The following is a 27267-nucleotide window of genomic DNA, read 5'->3' on the forward strand; positions in this document are numbered from 1 at the left end:
TGCGGAGGGATCACCATCTCAGTATGACCACCTAGTGCAGAAGGATAACCATCTCAGTATGACCACCTAGTGCAGAGGGATAACCATCTCAGTATGACCACCTAGTGCAGAGGAATAACCATCTCAGTATGACCACCTAGTGCGGAGGGATAACCATCTCAGTATGACCACCTAGTGCGGAGGGATAACCATCACAGTATGACCACCTAGTGCGGAGGGATAACCATCTCAGCATGACCACCTAGTGCGGAGGGATAACCTTCTGTTCCTGGCACTTATCCACTTTGTTTTCACAATGCACCCTAAACTGTCAGTTACACTTAAAGACGCAGGAGGAGCCCAGTGTGAACGGTACCCTGGAGCCTGATGTGGTGGTGAAATGTTCCTATCCCAAAATCATCTCTCTTTTCCACTCCTATTGTTGTGAGAGCTGACCACTGAATCTGCCTCCTTCTTGGAGGATTATAAAGAGATCAACTCTTTATTATGTTATGGACCTTTATATATTGGGTCGGCTCCTGAGTTTGGCCCTAGAATTACCTTTTAAAGAGACACTACACTGTGAGTATGTATTGTTTGTTTGTCTAAAGTATTGAATTGTTCATATAGAGTTGGGGCCGGATGTTCCCTTAAATCGGACAATTTTCACACATTTCATAGATATTCCCAATAACCTCAGTCAGAACAACTTTTTAATATTTAAAAAAAAAAATCACAAAAATATACATCTTCCAATTCTAAGTAGATATAAAAAATGTTGTCTTGTCATCGTGATTGGCACAATATCATGGATGGATCGGATCACAGGGTCAGCTCATAGGAGGCCAATTTTTGAAACATTCATGGTCTTCATGTAGAACAAAACTTCGGAAAACATACTTGAATGTATTCACTCAGAGCATTGGCTTTAACTGAATAGGGTGTCCTTGTAACAGTCATACCTGGGACCTGGGACCTTATAGGGGACCTCAAACCCTCTGCCACCCAAGACATCAACAATATTATGTGTTCCTCATGGTATAGGGAGCCCTGTTACTTATTTTGTACTGGCTTCATGTTATGCCTCTAGAACAGATGTTTGGCCCTTGAGTTCTTGGTTCATGAAGGTCCATGAAGGTGGTGGGACCTTTATCGATGTTACTCATTTGCAGTATGATCTTCTACCTCAAACATCTCTACATTGGTGGATCAAAGTGGGGTTTACCACAATCTTCTCTTCTATGAGGAGCTTGGGACAAATCCAGGCAGGGCTTGACCTGAACCTGGAGACAACGAGGTCCATCTACCCTATGGACCTTTATACATATCAACAAATGAAGACCTTACAGTGTTACACATTGTTAGACGTATGATCCCAGGTGAGATAAGAACAATGTTCATGTGTAGGACAAAGTTCAGCAGAGACTTGAAGGACTCAGACGATGAAACCTTCTCGAGACTGAGCCGGCACCATCACCGGTACACCCCCTACCCTCTGGATATTGTAGGGATTATGTTTTGCATTTTGGCCTGGAACAAAGAAGATTGGCTCTGGACTGGGAGCAGGACTTTCATACTTGGGTTTGAAGACTTCGCTGCCACTCAAGGAGGGAGCTGAAGGTTCGTCTCTTGGTGCCTCATTGTAGACCCTACGAAGGGAGTAGCTGATGTTGTGAGGTCGGTAACCGGCGGCAGTTCGGATGCTGCTGGCGCGGCTATTGTTGTTACTTGGAGGAGCTTGTACATCCTCTCTATAGAGCAAAAGAGTAGATAAAGATTAAAAATCTGGCTACTATATTGTGATACTACCTGGCTCCATATATGAAGCAGTATCGTGGCACCATCTTGTGGTGAGGGGTAAGATTATTACCTGATGTCGTTTGCTAACTCCTTCTCATAGCGCCTCTTGTTGCAGCAGCAGATCAGACACCAAATAAGGAGGAGAAGCAGAAGCAAGAGGAATAAAGCACCAAACACAGCTCCAACAATTATCCCGGTACGGTTACCTAATCATTGAAGGGACGGTTACAAAGAGTTAATAACAGGTATCAACCACATTAAACTAATACTATTAAATAAAGTCTACAAAGACTATTACTATATGAAATGCATAATACAAAGCACATATTACCAATTCTTCAACTTAATTCAAAACTTTTATATTACTGCCCCCTATGTACAAGAATATAACTACTATAATACTGCCCCCTATGTACAAGAATATAACTACTATAATACTGCCCCCTATGTACAAGAATATAACTACTATAATACTGCCCCCTATGTACAAGACTATAACTACTATAATACTGCCCCCTATGTACAAGACTATAACTACTATAATACTGCCCCTATGTACAAGAATATATCTACTATAATACTGCCCCCTATGTACAGGAATATAACTACTATAATACTGCCCTCTATGTACAAGAATATAACTACTATAATACTGCCCTCTATGTACAAGAATATAACTACTATAATACTGCCCCCTATGTACAAGAATATAACTACTATAATACTGCCCACTATGTACAAGAATATAACTACTATAATACTGCCCCCTATGTACAAGAATATAGCTACTATAATACTGCCCCCTATGTACAAGAATATAACTACTATAATACTGCCCCCTATGTACAAGAATATAACTACTATAATACTGCCCCCTATGTACAAGAATATATCTACTATAATACTACCCCGAATGTACAGGAATATAACTACTATAATACTGCCCCCTATGTACAAGAATACTACTATAATACTGCCCCCTATGTACAAGAATATAACTACAATAATACTGCCCCCTATGTACAAAAATATAACTACTATAATACTGCCCCCTATGTACAAGAATATAACTACTATAATACTGCCCCTTATGTACATTGATATAACTACTATAATACTGCCCCCTATGTACAAGAATATATCTATTATAATACTGCCCCCTTAGTAAAGGAATATAACTACTATAATACTGCCCCCTATGTACAAAAATATAACTATTAGAATACTGCCCCTTATGTACAGGAATATAACTACTATAATACTGCCCCTTATGTACAGGAATATAACTACTATAATACTGCCCCCTATGTACAGGAATATAACTACTATAATACTGCCCCCTATGTACAAGAATATAACATCTACAATACTGCCCCCTATGTACAAGAATATAACTACTATAATACTGCCCCTTATGTACAGGAATATAACTACAATAATACTGCCTCCAATGTACAGGAATATAACTACTATAATACTGCCCCTATGTACAGGAATATAACTACTATAATACTGCCCCCTATGTACTGGAATATCACTACTATAATACTGCCCCCTATGTACAAGAATATAACTACTATAATACTGCCCCTATGCACAAGAATATAACTACTATAATACTGCCCCTATGTACAAGAATATAACTACTACAATACTGCCCCTATGTACAAGACTATAACTACTATAATACTGCCCCCTATATGCAAGAATATAACTACTATAATACTGCCCCCTATATACAAGAATATAACTACTATAATACTGCCCCTCTTTACAAGAATATAACTACTATAATACTGCCCCCTATATACAAGAATATAACTACTATAATACTGCCCCTCTGTACAAGAATATAACTACTATAATACTGCCCCCTATATACAAGAATATAACTACTATAATACTGCCCCCTATGTACAAGAAAATAACTACTATAATACTGCCCCCTATGTACAAGAATATAACTACTATAATACTGCCCCCTATGTACAAGAATATAACTACTATAATACTGCCCCTTATGTACAGGAATATAACTACAATAATACTGCCTCCAATGTACAGGAATATAACTACTATAATACTGCCCCTATGTACAGGAATATAACTACTATAATACTGCTCCTATGTACAAGAATATAACTACTATAATACTGCCCGCTATTTACAATAATATAACTACTATAATACTGCCCCCTATGTACAAGAATATAACTACTATAATACTGCCCCCTATGTACAGGAATATAACTACTATAATACTGTCCCCTATGTACAAGAATATAACTACTATAATACTGCCCCCTATTTACAAGAATATAACTACTATAATACTGCCCCCTATGTACAAGAATATAACTACTATATTACTGCCCCCTATGTACAGGAATATAACTACTATAATACTGTCCCCTATGTACAAGAATATAACTACTATAATACTGCCCCTATGTACAAGAATATAACTACTATAATACTGCCCCCTATGTACAAGAATATAACTACTGTAATACTGCTCCTATGTACAAGAATATAACTACTATAATACTGCCCCCTATTTACAAGAATATAACTACTATAATACTGCCCCCTATGTACAAGAATATAACTACTATAATACTGCCCCCTATGTGCAGGAATATAACTACTATAATACTGCCCCCTATGTACAAGAATATAACTACTATAATACTGCCCCCTATGTACAGGAATATAACTACTATAATACTGCCCCCTATGTACAAGAATATAACTACTATAATACTGCCCCCTATGTACAAGAATATAACTACTATAATACTGCCCCCTATGTACAGGAATATAACTACTATAATACTGTTCCCTATGTACAGGAATATAACTACTATAATACTGCCCCCTATGTACAAGAATATAACTACTATAATACTGCCCCCTATGTACAGGAATATAACTACTATAATACTGCCCCCTATGTACAAGAATATAACTACTATAATACTGCCCCCTATGTACAAGAATATAACTACTATAATACTGCCCCCTATGTACAAGAATATAACTACTATAATACTGCCCCCTATGTACAAGAATATAACTACTATAATACTGCCCCTATGTACAAGAATATAACTACTATAATACTGCCCCTATGTACAAGAATATAACTACTATAATACTGCCCCCTATGTACAAGAATATAACTACTATAATACTGCCCCCTATGTACAAGAATATAACTACTATAATACTGCCCCCTATGTACAAGAATATAACTACTATAATACTGCCCCCTATGTACAAGAATATAACTACTATAATACTGCCCCCTATGTACAAGAATATAACTGCTATAATACTGCCCTCTATGTACAAGAATATAACTACTATAATACTGCCCCTATGTACAAGAATATAACTACTATAATACTGCCCCCTATGTACAAGAATATAACTACTATAATACTGCCCCCTATGTACAGGAATATAACTACTATAATACTGCCCCCTATGTACAGGAATATAACTACTATAACACTGCCCCCTATGTACCAGAATATAACTACTATAATACTGCCCCCTATGTACAAGAATATAACTACTATAATACTGCCCCCTATGTACAAGAATATAACTACTATAATACTGCCCCCTATGTACAAGAATATAACTACTATAATACTGCCCCCTATGTACAAGAATATAACTACTATAATACTGCCCCCTATGTACAAGAATATAACTACTATAATACTGCCCCCTATGTACAAGAATATAACTACTATAATACTGCCCCTATGTACAAGAATTTAACTACTATAATACTGCCCCCTATGTACAAGAATATAACTACTATAATACTGCCCCCTATGTACAAGAATATAACTACTATAATACTGCCCCCTATGTACAGGAATATAACTACTATAATACTGCCCCCTATGTACAGGAATATAACTACTATAATACTGCTCCCTATTTACAAGAATATAACTACTATAATACTGCCCCCTATGTACAAGAATATAACTGCTATAATACTGCCCTCTATGTACAAGAATATAACTACTATAATACTGCCCCTATGTACAAGAATATAACTACTATAATACTGCCCCCTATGTACAAGAATATAACTGCTATAATACTGCCCTCTATGTACAAGAATATAACTACTATAATACTGCCCCTATGTACAAGAATATAACTACTATAATACTAGCCCCTATGTACAAGAATATAACTACTATAATACTGCCCCCCTATGTACATATTATCGCTGTTATACTGTGTTTGTCTTCAGTCTTACCTGCGTGTAATGCTAGCTCGGTCACACACGTTCCACTTCCCACCTTGTTCCCCACTGTACACTGGTACGCCCCGGCATATGCATCAGAGATGTTCTTGATTAGTAAATCTCCATTCATAGGAGCTGTATAGAAAAATACATTCAGTACAAATTCGTATTAGAAAATTAGTAACAAGGTTAAGCCTATATGCTAAATTAAAATATGCCATATGTATGTAAGCTTCCGTACATCCCTGATCTTAACAGCCTGCACTGATACATTGAAGCAAACTCAGGATACAAAAAAGTTGACCAATTTCATGTGATACAAAGGCTGAAGGAGCGACTTTCACCTCCTCACACATGTGGTCATGGAAATACCATTCTGTAGGGGCTCCTACAAATATTCAGGGGCAATTTGAATTTTCTTTCCAGCCCCCATGGTTTTTGAGATATCAGTCCCAGTATTTGATCATTATAACCCACTTTACTGTCAGAGAGGAGGTGCTGGAGCAGAGGAGGGGATGAGTTATGATAATCTTCTCAGTATAAGAGAAGATTATTACAACACACCTCCCTTCTCTACTCCAGCTCCTCCTCTCTGACAGTGGAGAGGATTATAATGGTCAGATACCGCAACTGATATCTCAGTAACTGTGGGAGCTAGAAAAATCGAAGTGCCTCTAAATCTGTACAGTAAGCCCCACATTATGGTATGTTCTTCACTAAATGTGGGAGGACCTCTTTAATGGCCTGAAGTCACACCCCAGAACAAAATAAAACATTACCGCCCCCTTGAATAGTATCTGCTCACATAAAATTTAATTGGATTCATATCTTTTGAATGGGTAGAAATTCAGAATTTTGTATTGGTGACAGGTCACCTTAAGGGAAGTTATGTCACCAGAGTTGACCCCTCCACCTTGTTCAAATCACCAAAACAAAATTTGTGTCAAACGTTTGTGCTACATTTGTGCTGGTTTGTGCATCAGAAATTTTTGTTTGTGTCGCCATGGTTTTTAAAGATATTAATAAAATTTTCCAGAGGTCAACCAGCCCCCACACATTACCCAAATCACACAAAACTGGCGCCAATCAATTGTGCTACGTTTATGCTCGTTTCTGCTGTTTAAATTTTTGTTTGTGCTGCTTTTGTTTTGAAGATATAAAGCAAATTGCAAAGGTCAAAAGGTCATGCTACGTTTGTGCAGCAAAAATTTTTCGTTTGTGCTGCTATCATTTTTCATATTTTTTCCAGAGGTCATCGGAGTTTATTCCTTACAAAGTACAATGGGGCAGATTTACTTACCCGTCCCATTCGCGATCCAGCGGCGCGTTCTCTGCACAGGATTCGGGTCCGGACGGGATTTATGATGGCAGTTCCTCTGCCGTCCACCAGGTGGCGCTGCTGCGCTGAAAATCATCTGAACGCTCCGGAATACACCGGGCTGGACCAGGTGAAGGTAAGCGCTTCCCAAGCGACACATTTTCGGTTTTTAAATGCAGCGTTTTTTCCGAATACGTCGGGTTTTCGTTCGGCCACGCCCCCCGATTTCCGTCGCGTGCATGCCAGCGCCGATGCGCCACAATCCGATCGCGTGCGCCAAAATCCCGGGGCAATTCAGGTACAATCGGCGCAAATCGGAAATATTCGGGTAACACGTCAGGAAAATGCGAATCGGGCCCTTAGTAAATGACCCCCAATGTGTTTGCTAGCACCCCCTGGTGATCAATCCAGCCAAGTGTCACTAGGTTTGTTTTTTTTACTAGTTCATCCTAAACACCTTATCTTATTTAACGTAGCACAAACGTTTGACACCAGTTTTGTTTGGTTTGGTTAATGTGGGGGGTGCTTGACCTTTTACCTTTACAATTTGCTTTATATCTTCAAAACAAAAGCAGCACAAACAAAAATTTTAGCACAAACAAAGCACAATTGATTGACAGCAGTTTTGTTTGATTTGGGTAAAGTGGGGGGGGGGGGGGCGCTGATGAGGGTTGACCTCTGATGAATTATGGAAACTTTTCTTAATATTTTAAAAACGATAGTGGCACAAATGAAAATTTCTGCTGCTCAAACCAGCACAAACATTTGGCCCCAATTTTGTTAGATTTAAATAAGGTGGTGGGGGGGTGGGGGGGGCAACTTCACTCAGGTGGTTACATTTACTACAGACATGTTATATTATGCTCTATAACATCACATATCACCAATCAATGCTATAACTTACTCATGTTTATAACGGGGGTGGCCGGGTTGGATGGTCCAGCTATCTTCTCCCATTTGTAATTCAGAGGCGGGGTTCCCTCATTTGGGTTGCACTTCAGAATGACATCACTTCCTTTGGTCTGATCTCCTTCGATATAACATTGAGGATGTGTGGGCGCCTCTAGATCCAAGGGGAGAAGAACCCATGCGTTATTGTGTGTTTACATGTCGTAATGTTAGTCATGCCTGGGCAAGGTTGTGACCACCACTCAGGCCACGTCTTACCTTGTACAGATAACGTAACTTTCCTTGAGTCCACCCCAGGGTTCTTTTTCACTTTGCATTGAAAGGTTCCAGAATCTCCGACTTCAAGGTAAGTAATTGTTATGGAGGCATCACCCATACTGGGATCTCCAGCTCTGAAGGACAGGCGGCTCATGAGGCCTGGTGGACCTTTGGTTACAATCCCATTGTCCATGTAGGTGAGAATCTGGTGGGGAAATGGACATGGGTCACAAACAGACTGAGAGACCATCATGGAACTTCTCCAGTTTGGTTTGGCAGAAGATACTCACCACTGTATCCAGGCCTGTGCTGACCGGGTTCATCTGGAACCACTCAATGTCCAGGGCTCCAGTTTCAGAAGGGTCCAGGACATATGTACAGCCCAGCGTCACTGTGTCTCCTTTAGGAAGGACAATGGTCTCTGTACTTTGTTCCTGGATTTTAATAGCCCCCAGCAGAGCTGTTCAGATAGAAGACGAGGAATAATTATTACGAGTAGAGTCAAGTGGGAGTCAATGCTGAACTTGTCATCTGATGGTTGTGGTAGTAACAGCCCAGTATACAGTATATATTATAAGTGGTATAGTATACGGGATAATGGGTGTGTAAAGTTATCACTGATTAGTTCAGTGACATATGAGGAATACATGCTAGGGACCTGCACAGTGCACCCATAACTCTGACACCCACAGCCCCCCATAACACTGACACCCACAGCCCCCCATAACACTGACATCTACAGCCCCCCATAACACTGACACCCACAGCCCCCCATAACACTGACACCCACACCCCCATAACACTGACACCCACGCCCCCCATAACAATGACATCTACATCCCCCCATAACACTGACACCCACAGCCCCCATAACACTGACACCCACAGCCCCCTATAACACTGACACCCACAGCCCCCCATAACACTAACACCCACAGCTCCCCATAACACTGACACCCACAGCCCCCCATAACACTGACACCCACAGCCCCCATAACACTGACACCCACAGCCCCCCATAACACTGACACCCACAGCCCCCCCATAACACTGACACCCACAGCCCCCATAACACTGACACCCACAGCCCCCCATAACACTGACACCCACAGCCCCCATAACACTGACACCCACAGCCCCCCATAACACTGACACCCACAGCCCCCCATAACACTGACACCGACAGCCCCCATAACACTGACCCCCACAGCCCCCATAACACTGACACCTACAGCTCCCATAACACTGACCCCCACAGCCCCCATAACACTGACCCCCACAGCCCCCCATAACACTGACCCCCACAGCCCCCCATAACACTGACCCCCCACAGCCCCCCATAACACTGACCCCCCACAGCCCCCCATAACATTGACACCCACAGCCCCCCTAACACTGACACCCACAGCCCCCATAACACTGACACCCACAGCCCCCCATAACACTGACACCCACATCCCCATAACACTGACACCCACAGCCCCCATAACACTGACACCCACAGCCCCCCCATAACACTGATACCCACAGCCCCCATAACACCGACACCCACAGCCCCCCATAACACTGACCCCCACAGCCCCCCATAACACTGACACCCACAGCCCCCCATAACACTGACACCCACAGCCCCCCATAACACTGACACCCACAGCCCCCCATAACACCGACACCTACAGCTCCCATAACACTGACCCCCACAGCCCCCATAACACTGACCCCCACAGCCCCCCATAACACTGACCCCCACAGCCCCTATAACACTGACACCCACAGCCCCTATAACACTGACACCCACAGCCCCCATAACACTGACCCCCACAGCCCCCCATAACACTGACCCCCACATCCCCCATAACACTGACCCCCACAGCCCCCCATAACAGTACGAGCAGTATTGCTTGATCTTGTGTCCGTGTAGATGAGTACAGAGATTTCCGTGCTGATGTCACACAGTCGGACGCCTCGGGTCACAGACATGTGACATCTTCTAGGAGCGGTGTCCTCCTGTGTGATGAATGTGCAGGAACGTGTCCTATCACTCCAGGCTGACACCACCGGCATCTGCTGTCACACACCCTGCCGGGCGGAGGACACTGCGGGGACAACACCCACTGCTGACTCCCAGTTTCTGTCGGGCGAGCTCACGGGATGAATACGAAAATATCGTAGGATAATCGTAAACTTCATACATGACAAGGCCACCGAGTAACCACCACTCAGCGTTTCCACAATCCTAGAAGACAAATGTCTTAGACACTTGAAGAGACTCATGGACCTGCCCAGCTGCCATGTCCTGCCCCGGGCATCAGTGCCAGGCCTGATGATGATCTGTATAATAACATGCCAGTGGTGTCACGTTGCTCGGCCTCAGGATTGTTTACATGTCATACACACACGTGTGCTGCTCCGGCCGCTGACAGCTCTGTTCCTGCTATGTAAACACCACCAATACTCTGCTCCCAGATTAGGACGAGCTTCTCCGGAACAAAGGAGGGTTTGTTTTGGTGGAAACTTAAAGGGAACATCCAAATTTCTTTCCAGGGGCAACTAGAGGGTTTGTGAACTTAGCTAAAACTTTCAGGTTTGTTTCGGGAATTTAAGGTCTACCAGCCTATCTTGAAAATCTCTGTGGACCCGGGGGGTGATAGAAGTGCAGCATCCCTCACCGGGGCCTAACCTTTTCTTGGGGTCTGGAGGCAGCCGGGGGCCCAGAATACCAGAGTGACTGGCGGTTGCAGCCTTGGGCACGCTAATGTCACAGTGCTTGGTATGGGGAACCGGAGGGCTGTCCTACAGTCTGCCAGGTCTCCAGCAGGTGGTGTGTGCAAGAAATATGGAGGGAGAGTCTGATGCAGTGGTTTCTCCCTGGGGAAACCCCTGAGTGTCTGTAGGAAGAATCCCTGGGTGATGGATGGGGAGCCCGTGGTGGTAACAGCCGTATTCAGGGATTGGACAGGCAACATTGTGCAAATCAACTCACGGTTCTTTATTCAAAGGCAATGGCCAAACAATTAACAGTAACTTTAGCAGCAGATTCGGCGAGCTGGAAGAGTCATGGAGAGCTGGTCCATATGCGTTGGCAGGGGTGTTGCAGAAGCTACTTACCCCACTTCAACTACTCGTTCCTGCGATGCAGGATGTCTCTGTCTGACTATACTCTACCTGACCCTGGTGCTTCACTCCCTAATCCTCTGAGCTGCCCACCCAGCCACCACCAGTAGCAGAACTACTCCAGGGGCTAAAGGCCGTGTGATCCTGTCACAGCAAAAGTCCAAACTCCCGTACAGGGTTTAAAGAGTGGATACTGTTAGGATCTCGCAGATAAGACCCAAGCCACAGTCTGGGGTCCACATCCAATGGTTTGTTATAATACATAAAGTTTAAGGGGCTCAATACGGCCACCACTCATGGTCCATAGTGGAGCCCTCTTTGCATGTCACAAAATGGCCGCCATATGCAACATATGTACCAAGATAAGAACAGAAGAGAGTACAGGGGCACTATCTGTCTATGGTAAGTAAACTCTTGGAATCCACCCAACCAGGAAATACGTTTATAAATATTTAGAAGCAGGGATATTAGTAAAAATGCCAGTGCCCTACAGCAGTGATGGGTGGGCATGCATCATCCATGAGGTGAGTTGAGCCTCTTGCCTCAGGCGGCACCACCCAAGGTAAAATCAGGGGCAGCATTAGATTTGCAGTCAACTGTTACAAGGCAGGACTTGCATTTCTTCACACACAGATGTCATGGACATTACATGGAGAACCCACGTACTGATATATTGCTACTAGATGAAATGGAGGGGGCGCTGTTCTATAGCCCAGCTTCCTCAGGCAGCAGAGATTTAAGGTTCACCCCTGGTAATGGGCACCCAATTAGAGGTCAAGTGCCCAAACCACAAAGTGCCGATACAGCAATTTACGGTAATCAGCAACTTTGTTCCCTGCTCTGCCTGATCGGCAGTACCTTTGAAAGTAGGAGGGGAAATTTGGATTATCACTGCAGCTTCTCACCAGAGTTGCCTTGAACAGGAAGAACCACCTGAAGTGCCAAGTCTTGAAGTTCTAGCTTTAAAATAGCACTAAACGCAGCAGCTGCCCAGGCCTGCAGGGGGGGGCCTTGAGTCACTCAACCTGTCTGGTGTGACAGCCTGCGTACCCACTCCTCTGCCCTATAATAACAAAATTCGAATCCATATCCGAAGAAAAAAAAAAGGTTCTGCCACCAATTTATAAAATGTCCTGTAGTCCTTTATTTTATCACTAAAATTTTTCTTCAAAATGAAAATTTCTTTCACCTTTTATTTTAGCATTAAAATCCAGTCATAGACGCAGGAGAAGACGCAGAGCGGGAAGGGGTTTTGTGCTGTGCGATGCTTCTCCCAGCGAGGGTAAGCGACAGGACCCGAAAGAAGACCCATAACATCTCACAATCGGACCTGAGAGGGGGGCTCCCCCTGGATAAGGTATCTGCCCGTTTCTCCCGATAAAAAAAGTAAAAGACCTCATTTTATTTATTCGGTAACAAGGTCTACAATCCTAAAATAGGGACCTAATTGGGTGCTACAAAGGTAAATCACATCTCATTGCTCAGTCCACTGTGTCCTAGTGGGCCCATATCTAAGAAGTCAATTATGTGGAATCAATAGTGGACATCTATTAGTTCATACAAGCCCTGAAATAATCACAATTCTTTATGAACCCCCGGGAAGTATGATTATTTCACCCTTCGCACCACCCCAGAGCCAAGTTGCCGTTGAGGAGAATATCGTGAGATGTTCCCAATGCGGCTTTCCTGCCCTTGGGTTCATGCAGGACCTGGCATGGAATTGTTCCCCAGCACAACCGGTCGATGGATACATGGGAGACCGGAGCCTTCTGATGTATCCGGTGCCACCGCATACGTCAATGAGTGTCCTCCAGTGTCTCACCAGAAGATGCTCCTGCTACTTGCCGTGTAGACTTAGAGGCCCATCATCTCTGGGGATCCACCATGCCTCTCTCCGGTTGTCCGGGTCTGTCACCTCCATTTAGAGGGTGAAGGAATCTGTTCTAACCCTGCAAATGTTGACCCATTTGGATTTCCTCCATGTTCCTTCTTTACATGTTTGATAAGACAAGGAGCTCGGCCACCATTATTAATGGACATTTTTTGTCCTCTGAAATGATTGATCATTGGACGTGAGGTTCTACCAATCTGCTGCATGGACAGTACATTCTCCACACAACGTAATTAGTTCTGGATTTCATGAATTGTTTCACTTTCTGCTTCCTCCTGCCCATAGATATTTACTATTAATTGCAATTTCCACATTTATGGTCCATTCAGAAAACCTCAAAGAAAGAAAGTTCTCAAGAAAGTTCATTCATCTTATTTGTGAAGGTCATAATCTTGGTAATTGCATTCAGGTGTCAGGAACTGTATAAATGGGTTATTAATCCTCGTCCATACAATGAACATGTCGTCCACCTATCTTTGGGATGACTGAACGCTTATCGCGGAGGTGTTACTCACTGAGTAAATATAGTAAATATATACTCCACCGACCGCTAGGAATATGTTGGCCCCATTGCAGTCTCCTTGGCTGTACCATTTCTCCTCAACTTGGAATGTATTATGCGACAGGACAAATTACACAGCGTCACATATAATGGAGACATTTTTGGGGTCTTTCCCTGCCCTTCTGGTCACTTTGCCTATAGATTCAATATCCTCTATGTGTGGAATTCTCGTATACAAATAGAGATGAGTCGGATTGCTTTTCAGGTGTGTCCCGAGCAACCCGGACATATTGCAAGATTGGTGGTCGTGCAGCCAATCCGGCACACTGATCCCCTATCTACTGGCCATGGGCGTGATGGGCCAGGGGTATACTAGGGGTAGGGCTAGTAGACAAATGCATCAATTTGCCTGATGGCAGCACGGCGGCCAATCCAGTAATATTCCCCGGGTTGTGTGGGACACACCTGAACCTCCACTCATCTCTATATATAGACTGTCTGGGGGGATTTATCGCACGCCAGCGCGTCCTGCACCAGCTTGCAATGTAAACCCCGCCTCCCTTCACCCGTGATATATCAGGAGGCTCCACCCTCCTGATATATGCGTTGGGCCTTAGCATTGTTGTTTATTTCTATGCTATAAGCTGTATCTGGACAAGAACCCCCTGCGCCAACACACACTCCACCACTCAGCATGGGCCCCTCGCCCCGTCCACATAAACTTAGCTTGTAGGTGGAATAAAAGCCTGGAATGGTTCATAGAAAGCCAATTGTACCTTGGAAATATAATGGAATCTAGTAATTCTAGTATTGGTCGTAACAAGCAGTCCACATATGTAGATAAAGATTCTGTTGATGAGCCTGATGAACCTTTTAAGAGATGAACCTCAAAGCCAACAGAAACAAAGTCTTGTGTTGGTCCATCACCTAGACCCTTTGGTAATAAAGAATCGCAGTCACTAAGCAGGGGGGACCCTAAACATTCTGCTGCCTGAGCTATAGATAGCACCCCTCGCTGCCCCATCCAGTAGGTAAATTTTTATTTCAGTAGATGGTTTCTGCATGTAGTGTTTCACTCATCTCATCAGGGGTGTAACTTAAGGGGGTGCAGAGAGTGCGGTCGCACCCGGGCCCAAGAGGTTTAGGGGGCCCCTAAGGAGTCATTTTCCCATAGGAGAAGACTAGTACTATAAACCATACATTATAGTCGGGGGCCTGGCACAGACTTCACACCAGGGCCATCAGCTTTAAAGGGGTTTTCCCATCTGGGCATTTACATTTAACTTGGATACGACCACCCCACACTCGGGCATTTGTGGCCAGATATGCTCTATTGAGTCCTGCCTGACCACCTGGATTCAGGGTTCATTACTACAGGACGGCTGTGGGACATGCAGTAACTCCTGGATATTTCATATACAAAATCCTTTTGTTTCTTTGTGCATTCCCTCCAGCAGAGGTGGTCGTATCCAAGGACACACTCTTGTTTCTAAGGGACCATATGACAACATTTATGAGATATTATCTTCAGACACGTAAATTTTTTTAATAACATCTAATTGAAGAAATGTATATATATGGGAGATTTATGAAACTGAATGTGGGTGCCCAGACGGGAAAACCCCTTTAAGTTACGCCACTGTATCTCACATATTATGAGCGGAGGCCGTGGAGACTTTCACCCTCACATCTAACAGCAGATAAACAGAAACTCAGAACTGGTCAAACAAGTCTGAGAAATGTGAAGAATCTCTGCTGCGTACAATGTGCTGCCGCTTATCCTCGTCCACGACTTCTGGAAATCTCTATAAATGTATATAAATGTGTAGGGGGAGGAGCCGGGGGTCGCCATCGTTTTTCAGGCCTCTCTATGTGTACGCAGCTCCTGTGCGGGCCTATGTGTCTCATCTCCCAGGGTGCAGTCACATGTTATATGGAGATACAGAAGACGGGCACAAGAGCCGCAGATAACAAAAATTACATTTTCCTTAAAGAAATTAGACAATTGTTTCAAATATGAAGGAAAATCAAGGGGAATTTAAAGGGGGATTCCACTTGTCAGGAATGTTACATTGTAGCATCAGCCGCAGGGGAGTAGGGGATGAATAAACTCAATGGAGCCCTATGTATCAGGGCTGGAACTTTCTTTTCTGGTTGTATGGACAGTAGTAGGAAAAGGAAATTCTACAAGGAGGCGGAGCCTGACACATGGACGGCAGCGTGGGAAAGTGCTGCAGCATATAATAGTATCATATAATAGGACAGACTACAATAGAGACTTCAGGGAGAATACAAAGAGCATAAAATGTGCAGGTAAAGAGGAAACACAAACACTATAGACATCAAATATCAAACCCAAAGAGAATAGACATCATGGCTGCGCGTCATCCTAGCCAATCACATGTCAGCCTTTCCCATAGTATAGCATAGTGTGACCATGTACAGTATTGTCCCTGGAGAGATGTACAATCACACCACTGTGTATCTTGTTAGTAGCAGCAGGACTGTGAAATTATATAGATTTCTGGATTGTAGCTATTGCAAGTGCCCTGGGGTTGTGTCCTCACACTGCTGCACTCTGTGCTCACTGCAGCCATTGTTATGTATTGTCCCGGGAGAGATGTGTAATCAGACTTATGTGTACATAATTAGTAGCAGCAGGACTGTAAAATATGGATTTATTTTCCTGGAATGTGGCTTCTCCAGGTGCCCTGGGGTTGTGTCCTCACACTGCTGCGCTCTGTGCTCACTGCAGCTAGTGTTATGTGTTGACCTTGGAGAGATGTGTAATCAGACTTTTATGTATGTAATAAGTAGCAGCAGAACTGTGAAATATGGATTTCTATTCCTCGATTGTAGCTACTGCAAGTGCCCTGGGGTTGTGTCCTCACACTGCTGCGCTCTGTGCTCACTGCAGCTATTGTTATGTATTGTCCTGGGAGAGATGTGTAATCAGACTTATGTATATAATAAGTAGCAGCAGAACTGTGAAATATGGCTTCATTGTCCAGGAATGTTGCTTCTCCAAGTGCACTGGAGGGATTTGCCCTTACACTTCTGCGCTCTGTGCTCACTGCAGCCAGTGTTATATAAGTTAGCAGTTTAATGTATTAGAATGATCAAAATCCCATACAGACAAAGAGGAATAAAATCTGCTGCGGATCACGGGTGCCTGCTGCAGCAAAATCACGGCATGAAGACGCATCAGACATCATCTGATTTTGGCTTTTCTCTGATGCTTACGGAATCACATTGCGGAGAACATTCCTCCACATCACATCCGCACGTTTTATGTTTGTTTAACCTAAGGCTAGAATCATCCATTACAAAAATGTTGCAGATTTTAAATTGTTTTGTCGGAGGAAGATCCGCAGCAGAACACTGCAGCAGTAACGTGGATTCTATCCCCTCTCTCCTTTGTAGCTTATAAAGAACGTTCACACACTTGTTGACTATTGTCAAAATCCACAGTAATCCCTTTTATTACAGACTTTGCTGTTCCTTGTAAAAATATCAGCAAAACTTCACCTACCCCTTAACCTCCTCCTGCCTGAAGCGAGCTACAGATCGGCCTCCGCCCAATCCAATAGTAATGTATCAGGTTATTTCTATGTGGGTTCTCCATGTACTAATGTCATGGTGGAGGAGACACTATTATTAAGGGTCAGGTCCTGATTCTGCCCCCTATCCTGCTGCAGGAAGTTGCTGCATGATGCAAGAGGCTCAACTTGCCTCATGGCTGAAGCACCCTCGTCTAAATTGATTACTTGGGTTGACTATGGCAGGAGATCAGCCACAATAGGACAGGACATGGGTTATCGTGGCAGTGTGGTATTTTCTAGCACTAACACACACTACTAGATCAGGGCCGGCGTCAGCACTAGGCATACCTGGGCAAGTGCCGAGGCCTAGAGCTGTTGGGGGGGGCCCTTATAAAACTGTACATAAGGAATCCATGGGGAAGAGGGGGCTGTATCTAATGAATACATAGGTAGTGAGGGGGTCTTTATATTAAATGACCTTAAGGGGGTGGTTTGGTATGATAAACTAGGGAATATTTTAGGGAATAGGAGACTATTTCAGTTTCAGAATTTTTAATGCCGCTATGTGAGTTCACTGTAAAGGGGCCTACTGAGGCTCTGTTGTCCAGGGCCCCACTGAAACCTGGAGCCGACCCTTTTCTAGATCCAGGTATACACAGTTATGTGTAGATTTGCTGCTGTAGCTATCCTATACACTCTTGTGATTCGGCAGGAGGGGGGGCACTGTCTCCGTCTGGAGAAAACAAGGTTTAATCACCAGAGGCTTTTTTTACTATGAGAACTGTAAATCTGTGGAATAGCCTGCCTCAGGCGCTGGTCACAGCAGGGACAGCAGAGTGCTCAGGCGCTGGTCACAGCAGGGACAGCAGAGAGCTCAGGCGCTGGTCACAGCAGGGACAGCAGAGAGCTCAGGCGCTGGTCACAGCAGGGACAGCAGAGAGCTCAGGCGCTGGTCACAGCAGGGACAGCAGAGAGCTCAGGCGCTGGTCACAGCAGGGACAGCAGAGAGCTCAGGAGCAGAGCACAGCAGGGACAGCAGAGAGCTCAGGCCCTGGTCACAGCAGGGACAGCAGAGAGCTCAGGCGCTGGTCACAGCAGGGACAGCAGAGAGCTCAGGCGCTGGTCACAGCAGGGACAGCAGAGAGCACAGGCGCTGGTCACAGCAGGGACAGCAGAGAGCTCAGGCGCTGGTCACAGCAGGGACAGCAGAGAGCTCAGGAGCAGAGCACAGCAGGGACAGCAGAGAGCTCAGGCGCTGGTCACAGCAGGGACAGCAGAGAGCTCAGGCCCTGGTCACAGCAGGGACAGCAGAGAGCTCAGGCGCTGGTCACAGCAGGGACAGCAGAGAGCTCAGGCGCTGGTCACAGCAGGGACAGCAGAGAGCTCAGGCGCTGGTCACAGCAGGGACAGCAGAGAGCTCAGGCGCTGGTCACAGCAGGGACAGCAGAGAGCTCAGGAGCAGAGCACAGCAGGGACAGCAGAGAGCTCAGGCGCTGGTCACAGCAGGGACAGCAGAGAGCTCAGGCGCTGGTCACAGCAGGGACAGCAGAGAGCTCAGGCGCTGGTCACAGCAGGGACAGCAGAGAGCTCAGGCGCTGGTCACAGCAGGGACAGCAGAGAGCTCAGGCGCTGGTCACAGCAGGGACAGCAGAGAGCTCAGGCGCTGGTCACAGCAGGGACAGCAGAGAGCTCAGGCGCTGGTCACAGCAGGGACAGCGGAGAGCTCAGGCGCTGGTCACAGCAGGGACAGCGGAGAGCTCAGGCGCTGGTCACAGCAGGGACAGCAGAGAGCTCAGGCGCTGGTCACAGCAGGGACAGCAGAGAGCTCAGGCACAGGTCACAGCAGGGACAGCAGAGAGCTCAGGTGCAGGTCACAGCAGGGACAGCAGAGAGCTCAGGCGCTGGTCACAGCAGGGACAGCAGAGAGCTCAGGCGCTGGTCACAGCAGGGACAGCAGAGAGCTCAGGTGCAGGTCACAGCAGGGACAGCAGAGAGCTCAGGCGCTGGTCACAGCAGGGACAGCAGAGAGCTCAGGCGCTGGTCACAGCAGGGACAGCAGAGAGCTTCAAGAAGGGTCTAGATGCCTTTTTACACCTAAATAACATTGCTGGTTATGTTATATAGAATTGTTTCCCCTAAATCCCTTCCTCATCCAATCCCTACCCTTCCTTGGTTGAACTTGATGGACATGTGTCTTTTTTCAACCGTATAAACTATGTAATGTTACGAATTCTGCTTCATGTAAGCGTTCAAACATGAGAAACTTGATCAATGTATAAGCCACATTTCTCGGACTGACCAGATAGAATTATGGGTCAGATAGGTGCCGAACGTGGATGCAGGGATATCATATAGAGCAGTATGAGTAGTACAGTAGTGCCTCAAATCGACCGGGAAATACAACCAGTACATGGACCACGTTCGCCTTAGTGATAATCTACATCTCACATCTCTACATCTCTCCAGTCTCCATCTTCCCTTATCTACATCTACGGAGAGCTGAGACCAGCGGTAACTGGCGCATTCCTGTACGCCGAGATCTCCAACCAACTTGTCTGACCTTCTGTCAAGTCTCTTATAAAACCCTGGCCCTTCGGGCTTGGACAAAACAGCTCGAACAGGTCCATCATTCACCTCCGAAATACACTTTGAACCAGTCATCTCGCATTCCGTTCACCACTAATAAGAAACTTTCTGGTTTAAAGGAAATTCATATACAAACAGGAAGGAGGACGAGTGATGAAGGATGTGGCCACCTTCAAAACCAATTGTATTCAAAAATGTCCCCTTCCGTATTGTGTTTACAGCTCCTGTGCCGATCTATGTGTCTCCTTGGTTACAACCTATAAACATTCCCTATGATTCTGATATAGTACATTGCCCATGGTCCCCGTGCTTCTTCTTCTTGTTAACCTTCAGATGGTACAAGAGGAGCAGCCTACGACCACAAGATCAAACTACATAAGGATTGTTTATAGGGTGTAAATACAGGGGCACAGAAAGGTCCTAAAGGTCAAAACTGGAAAGTTACTGGAAAAGTATCCCCCAATGGATGTGTATCACGAAAGGTAAGTAGCACTCCAGAGACATCCAATGTAAGGTGAAGCAAGTGTTTAAGCAAGGTACAATAAAGTACAGCAATGTTTCGGCTCACCGGGAGCCTTTATCCACCCAATGGATGTGGATATGTAGGATGGGGATGTACGAGGAATACTAAGGACCAGAGAACTACAATATGGCTGTCAATTCCCATGAAGTAATGGTGGCCCTGGTGAAGGAACACCTAGATAGATATTTGACCCTAAGCAGGGGCTCCAAGCAGCATTTTTGTCAAAGGGACTCCGAAATGTTTCGAATAGCTGAACAGGAAGTCTATGACTGAGAAAACCGATACAGTTTAAAGAAAGGCACCCATGAAAGAAGGACATCCTGGGTCGACGTCCGTCTTCTCCCGAATCCAACCAATTGTTTGCCAACCAGCTGATTCCTGTAACCTTGTGGACCCCCATTGATCTTTGGGGTCCCATGCAAGTAATGGGTTTGATTTATGGGTGACAACACTCCTGACTCTATCTTCTCTATCCGGCTTTGTCTACATCTTAAACCACATTGTAAAACTTGATAAGGGACCGAGTCAAAGTCAACTCTAAATGGAGTTCCTCTGCATCTTGGTGAGACCAGTCTGTCCCTAATAAGCCAAATTTAGATTGACCCTTGAAAAATAAACACGTTCCACTGATCCTTGTGACATCACACATGCTAAGTAAAGAGCAACATACAGTGGTAATCTTCTCGAAGAAGATACCACCACCGATCGGAGCAATTAGAAATTTACACAGTAGTCCCCACCCATAGGATGACCCTATGATTGGGTGGGTTCCTGCCATCTGATAAGGGGTTGTAGACACTAGTACTTCCTTTTTACAATGGTAATGTGTTGTTAACATCTGCTTACCTGGCATAAATCCCAGAATTACCCACGTGGTCACCCACAGGTCTCCCATTCTGATCCCAGAGGGGGTCGGATCCTCTGTAGGGTATATTACTCCTCGGCAGCTGGACTGTCAGTGAGGATCTGTGTGTGCGGAGAATGATCTGTACACAGAATATGCAAAAGCTGCAGAACTTGTGTTACAAGTCCTGGGCGCTGATAGAACTAGACACACCTGTATCAGGAGGGTAGAGGAGTCCTCTGCCCGGTGACACCCAGGGAGGATGGCTCACGGCTCTATCTACCATTGTTTTTCTATTTTGCCAAGAGGTGTAAAGTTAGGCTTTGGTTACCGTGCAGGTTATATCGGACAATTGCTCAAATACCGATCAACTATAATAATGTTTTTATAAGAAACACCCCTACTGAGATGTTTTTGTGGCTGGGAAGCAGAGATTGTCCAATTGCCGGTAGGAGCCAAATTCGTAATTAGTGGCTAATTGCCAACTCCTGCTGAAAAGTGCCCCCCCCCCCCAATGGATATACATAGGTATAATGGCGATGTACCAGGGCATCTGTGGACCGATGGACTACCATTTACACCTAGGTGCAGATTTGACTCTGAGCAGGGTCCCTAAGCAGCATTTTTGAGACCTCAATCAAAATTAAGCCTACATGACCTCCTAATTTTTCGAATAGCAGAGCATAGTAGGCTCTGGAAGAGAGTAATAGCCCTCAATCTTACATAGAGTAAAATGCCCTTACTGCAGGAGGACTCGGTGGGTTACAGAACAGACGCAAGATGATCTTTTCTTCACCAAATTGGTGTTGACAAATTACCTCAAATTATACCCCAAGAATACAATGAATGGATTTTCCTTTGGCAACATTCTGCCTCGTCCGGCCATATCAACCATGGTATTTGTAAAATTGGCACATCCCATTCATTATATCGCATAATTCTTTATTTGTAAACGGAATCAGGGCGGACACCAAAGTAAAATATAATTAGGTGATTTTCAATGTTTCGAAATTATTGTTAATGGGGTTCATTTACTTACCCGCTCCTGCCGCAATCCAGCGGCGTGTTCTCCAACGAGGATTCGGGTCTTCCGGCGATGTCCTCGTGCGCCCGATGTCCACCAGGTGTTGATGCTGCGCCGAGGTCCGCCAGAGTTCACTGGAGTTCACCATCCTATTCCTGGTGCAGGTAACCGTGGTTTTTCCGAATCCATCGGGTTTTCCGACGGGCATGCCCCCTGATTTCATTTGCATGCAACCTGGCGCCGATGCGCCACAATCCAATCGCGTGCGCCAAAAACCCGGAACAATTCGGCGCAAACCGGTAATTTTCGGGAAACCCAAGGAAAAAGAGCGATTCAGGCCCTAAGTAAATGTGCCCCAATGTGTCTGGATGAGGTTGACCTTGGGAATTGAAAGACAGAATGTTTGGTATCCCCCTACCCGTGCCTATCCCTTGGGCATGATTTAGGTGAAACTACAGAAGAATGTAATAACGTAGAGGCCAAAGATCTAAAGTCCTCAGTTTATATATAAATATACCATGCCAGTTTTGTACAATATAACCACCGTTACCCCTATCATATATTGAAGGGTACTGTAGTGGGGTTGCGTAGTACCCCTAAAAGGTTAAAAATCAATGTGATCAAAAAAATTCCCCAGCAGTATTGGCAGTCTGAGGAGTGATGATCGTGGGTTCCGGTATGTAGGACACTGTACCTTCTTCAGTTTTCATATTTACATTGAGAGCAGAACTGGCAAGCAGACCGTGTTTACACAGCAGCGAACAAAGATAGCTCTAAAATACTACACGATAGCAGTGATACAATACTGTACAGTGTGATGTAAGTGAGATTAGACATGGAGGATCGGTGGCGAGAGGAGATTAGGCATATGACATATCATGTCATCTCAGACTATACTTTCTGGTTCTGTGGCTATAAAGCTTAAAGGGGTTTTCCTGTGATTCTGGAGCCAGGGTAGGGTTGACCAAAAACAGTGTACCTACCCTACTCCAGCTCCCCGTTCCAATGTCACAGTAATTGCCTCGTTTTGGCACTGCTGGCTCAGCAGGAAGCCCAGGGGAGACGAGATGTCACTCTGCCCCCTGGGGTGTTTACTAGGATTCCTTGAAAGCCCTTAAAAAGGATAGGCCTCTAATAGTTGATTGGTGGGGGGTGACCACAAACAATCAGGTCCATATATAGTTATCATTGGGATGGAAAAACTACAATTGCGACTCTTTTTTTTGAAAGGGAATTGAAATCCACCTCAATTAGCTCACAACAAGTAAAATGGGAATCGGTGAAGCCATCCCATCCATCCCATTTCTACTCCACAAAGTCTACTTTCACCATGAGCGGAGTGGTACCAAAGTGAGGATCAACAACTTTGATTTCTGTAGGGCGTTTAGCACTATGGACCACTCCAGATGTGGGATAAAATGACATGCCAAAGAAATTGCACTCAAGTGGAGTGGGCAGTAACAGAGGGGCACCACAAGGCACGGTATTATCACCATTCCTACCTACCACGTACATATCTGACACCACTCTGATGCCTCTAAAAGTTCTCGGATGACTCGGTGTTCGTTGGCTGTATTCGAGATGGCGAAAAAAACCACTACAAGGAGGTCATCAACAGAGCGCAATCAGAGACCGTGACTCTCAACTGAGATGCAGCACCATAAGATGACAACACCGATTTATGTTCTATTCATGTTTGAATTATATGTCCATGTGTTGTATCTTTCTGTGTTTATGTGTTTTATATGCGCGGAGCTGTGCTGTACAAAACAATTTCCTCAGGGATTAATAAAGTTTTATTGTATTGTATGTTTCAATTTCAATTATGTGTACAATCTTTCCTTGTGTCTAATTATGTCCACCATACAGGACAGGAGGTATTATATTTTGGGGTTTGCGTGGACCCCATTGCGGTCCCTAACAATCTTTAGATAAATTTATGATTTTAAAAACCAAAAACATACAACATTTTTAAATAAATCCAGAAATCTAGTTCAGAGAAGCACAGCCATAGAATATTTTAAGCAATAGGTGCGGTTTTATTTTATGACATATGGTTAGAACCTATGTCATACTTATGTTCTCTGACTTGTTATGCAACACATTTGTGCTCAGGGCAAAGTGTAAGAAATCTCTGCTGGAAAATTCAAAAATAAACCTTACTCCACCCAAGTGTAGTCATCTCAGCATTATGTCAGGAAAATAGACAAGACTTATGTGTGATCTGCTCAATTCTAATACAACTGATTTAAAGGTTGTGTTACAGTGATTGCAATGGATTATTCTTGTACATAGGGGGCAGTATTATAGTAGTTATATTCTTGTATATAGGGGGCAGTATTATAGTAGTTATATTCTTGTACATAGGGGGCAGTATTATAGTAGTTATATTCTTGTACATAGGGGCAGTATTATAGTAGTTATATTCCTGTACATAGGGGCAGTATTATAGTAGTTATATTCTTGTACATAGGGGGCAGTATTATAGTAGTTATATTCCTGTACATAGGGGGCAGTATTATAGTAGTTATATTCCTGTACATAGGGGCAGTATTATAGTAGTTATATTCTTGTACATAGGGGGCAGTATTATAGAAGTTATATTCTTGTACATAGGGGGCAGTATTATAGTAGTTATATTCTTGTACATAGGGGGCAGTATTATAGTAGTTATATTCCTGTACATAGGGGGCAGTATTATAGTAGTTATATTCCTGTACATAGGGGGCAGTATTATAGTAGTTATATTCCTGTACATAGGGGGTAGTATTATAGTAGTTATATTACTGTACATAGGGGCAGTATTATAGTAGTTATATTCTTGTACATAGGGGGCAGTATTATAGTAGTTATATTCTTGTACATAGGGGGCAGTATTACAGTAGTTATATTCTTGTACATAGGGGGCAGTATTATAGTAGTTATATTCCTGTACATAGGAGGCAGTATTATAGTAGTTATATTCCTGTACATAGGGGGAGTATTATAGTAGTTATATTCTTGTACATAGGGGCAGTATTATAGTAGTTATATTCTTGTACATAGGGGGCAGTATTATAGTAGTTATATTCCTGTACATAGGGGGCAGTATTATAGTAGTTATATTCCTGTACATAGGGGACAGTATTATAGTAGTTATATTCCTGTACATAGGGGGCAGTATTATAGTAGTTATATTCTTGTACATAGGGGGTAGTATTATAGTAGTTATATTACTGTACATAGGGGCAGTATTATAGTAGTTATATTCTTGTACATAGGGGCAGTATTATAGTAGTTATATTCTTGTACATAGGGGGCAGTATTACAGTAGTTATATTCTTGTACATAGGGGGCAGTATTATAGTAGTTATATTCCTGTACATAGGAGGCAGTATTATAGTAGTTATATTCCTGTACATAGGGGGAGTATTATAGTAGTTATATTCTTGTACATAGGGGCAGTATTATAGTAGTTATATTCTTGTACATAGGGGGCAGTATTATAGTAGTTATATTCTTGTACATAGGGGGCAGTATTACAGTAGTTATATTCTTGAACATAGGGGCAGTATTATAGTAGTTATATTCCTGTACATAGGGGGCAGTATTATAGTAGTTATATCCCTGTACATAAGGGGCAGTATTACAGTAGATATATTCTTGTACATTGGGGGCAGTATTATAGTAGTTATATTCTTGTACATAGGAGGCAGTATTATAGTAGTTATATTCTTGTACATAGGGGGCAGTATTATAGTAGTTATATTCTTGTACATAGGGGGCAGTATTATAGTAGTTATATTCCTGTACATAGGGGGCAGTATTATAGTAGTTATATTCTTGTACATAGGGGACAGTATTATAGTAGACATATTCTTGTACATAGGGGGCAATATTATAGTAGTTATATTCTTGTACATAGGGGGCAGTATTATAGTAGTTATATTCTTGTACATAGGGGGCAGTATTATAGTAGTTAAATTCCTGTACATAGGGGGCAGTATTATAGTAGTTATATTCTTGTACATACGGGACAGTATTATAGTAGATATATTCTTGTACATAGGGGGCAGTATTATAGTAGTTATATTCTTGTACATAGGGGGCAGTATTATAGTAGTTATATTCTTGTACATAGGGGGCAGTATTATAGTAGTTATATTCTTGTACATAAGAGGCAGTATTATAGTAGTTATATTCTTGTACACAGGGGGCAGTATTATAGTAGTTATATTCTTGTACATAGGAGGCAGTATTATAGTAGTTATATTCTTGTACATAGGGGGCAGTATTATAGTAGTTATATTCTTGTACATAGGAGGCAGTATTACAGTAGTTATATTCTTGTACATAGGGGGCAGTATTACAGTAGTTATATTCTTGTACATAGGGGCAGTATTATAGTAGTTATATTCCTGTACATAGGGGGCAGTATTATAGTAGTTATATCCCTGTACATAAGGGGCAGTATTACAGTAGATATATTCTTGTACATTGGGGGCAGTATTATAGTAGTTATATTCTTGTACATAGGGGGCTGTATTATAGTAGTTATATTCTTGTACATAGGGGGCAGTATTATAGTAGTTATATTCTTGTACATAGGGGGCAGAATTATAGTAGTTATATTCCTGTACATAGGGGGCAGTATTATAGTAGTTATATTCTTGTACATAGGGGACAGTATTATAGTAGACATATTCTTGTACATAGGGGGCA

General features: G+C 43.7%; 1 protein-coding gene across 2 annotated transcripts; it reads right to left on the reverse strand.

Annotated features, from left to right (window-relative positions):
* Positions 1-679: 679 nt before the first annotated feature.
* Positions 680-21726, reverse strand: VSIG8 (V-set and immunoglobulin domain containing 8). 2 transcript variants are annotated; one of them, XM_072114764.1, is made up of 7 exons: positions 21545-21726; positions 8831-9000; positions 8541-8745; positions 8278-8436; positions 6068-6190; positions 1850-1985; positions 680-1730 (listed from the first exon to the last, which is right to left on the reverse strand). In XM_072114764.1, the coding sequence occupies exons 1-7, from the start codon at positions 21591-21593 to the stop codon at positions 1415-1417; spliced, it is 1158 nt and encodes a 385-aa protein (XP_071970865.1). In that variant the 5' UTR covers positions 21594-21726; the 3' UTR covers positions 680-1414. The 2 variants fall into 2 exon arrangements, with proteins under 2 accessions (XP_071970865.1, XP_071970864.1); XM_072114763.1 differs by lacking the exon at positions 21545-21726 and adding an exon at positions 10430-10619.
* Between the last annotated feature and the right edge of the window lie 5541 nt (positions 21727-27267).

This window comes from Engystomops pustulosus, chromosome 7 (genome assembly GCF_040894005.1).
Source record: "Engystomops pustulosus chromosome 7, aEngPut4.maternal, whole genome shotgun sequence".
Taxonomy (NCBI): Eukaryota; Metazoa; Chordata; class Amphibia; order Anura; family Leptodactylidae; genus Engystomops; species Engystomops pustulosus.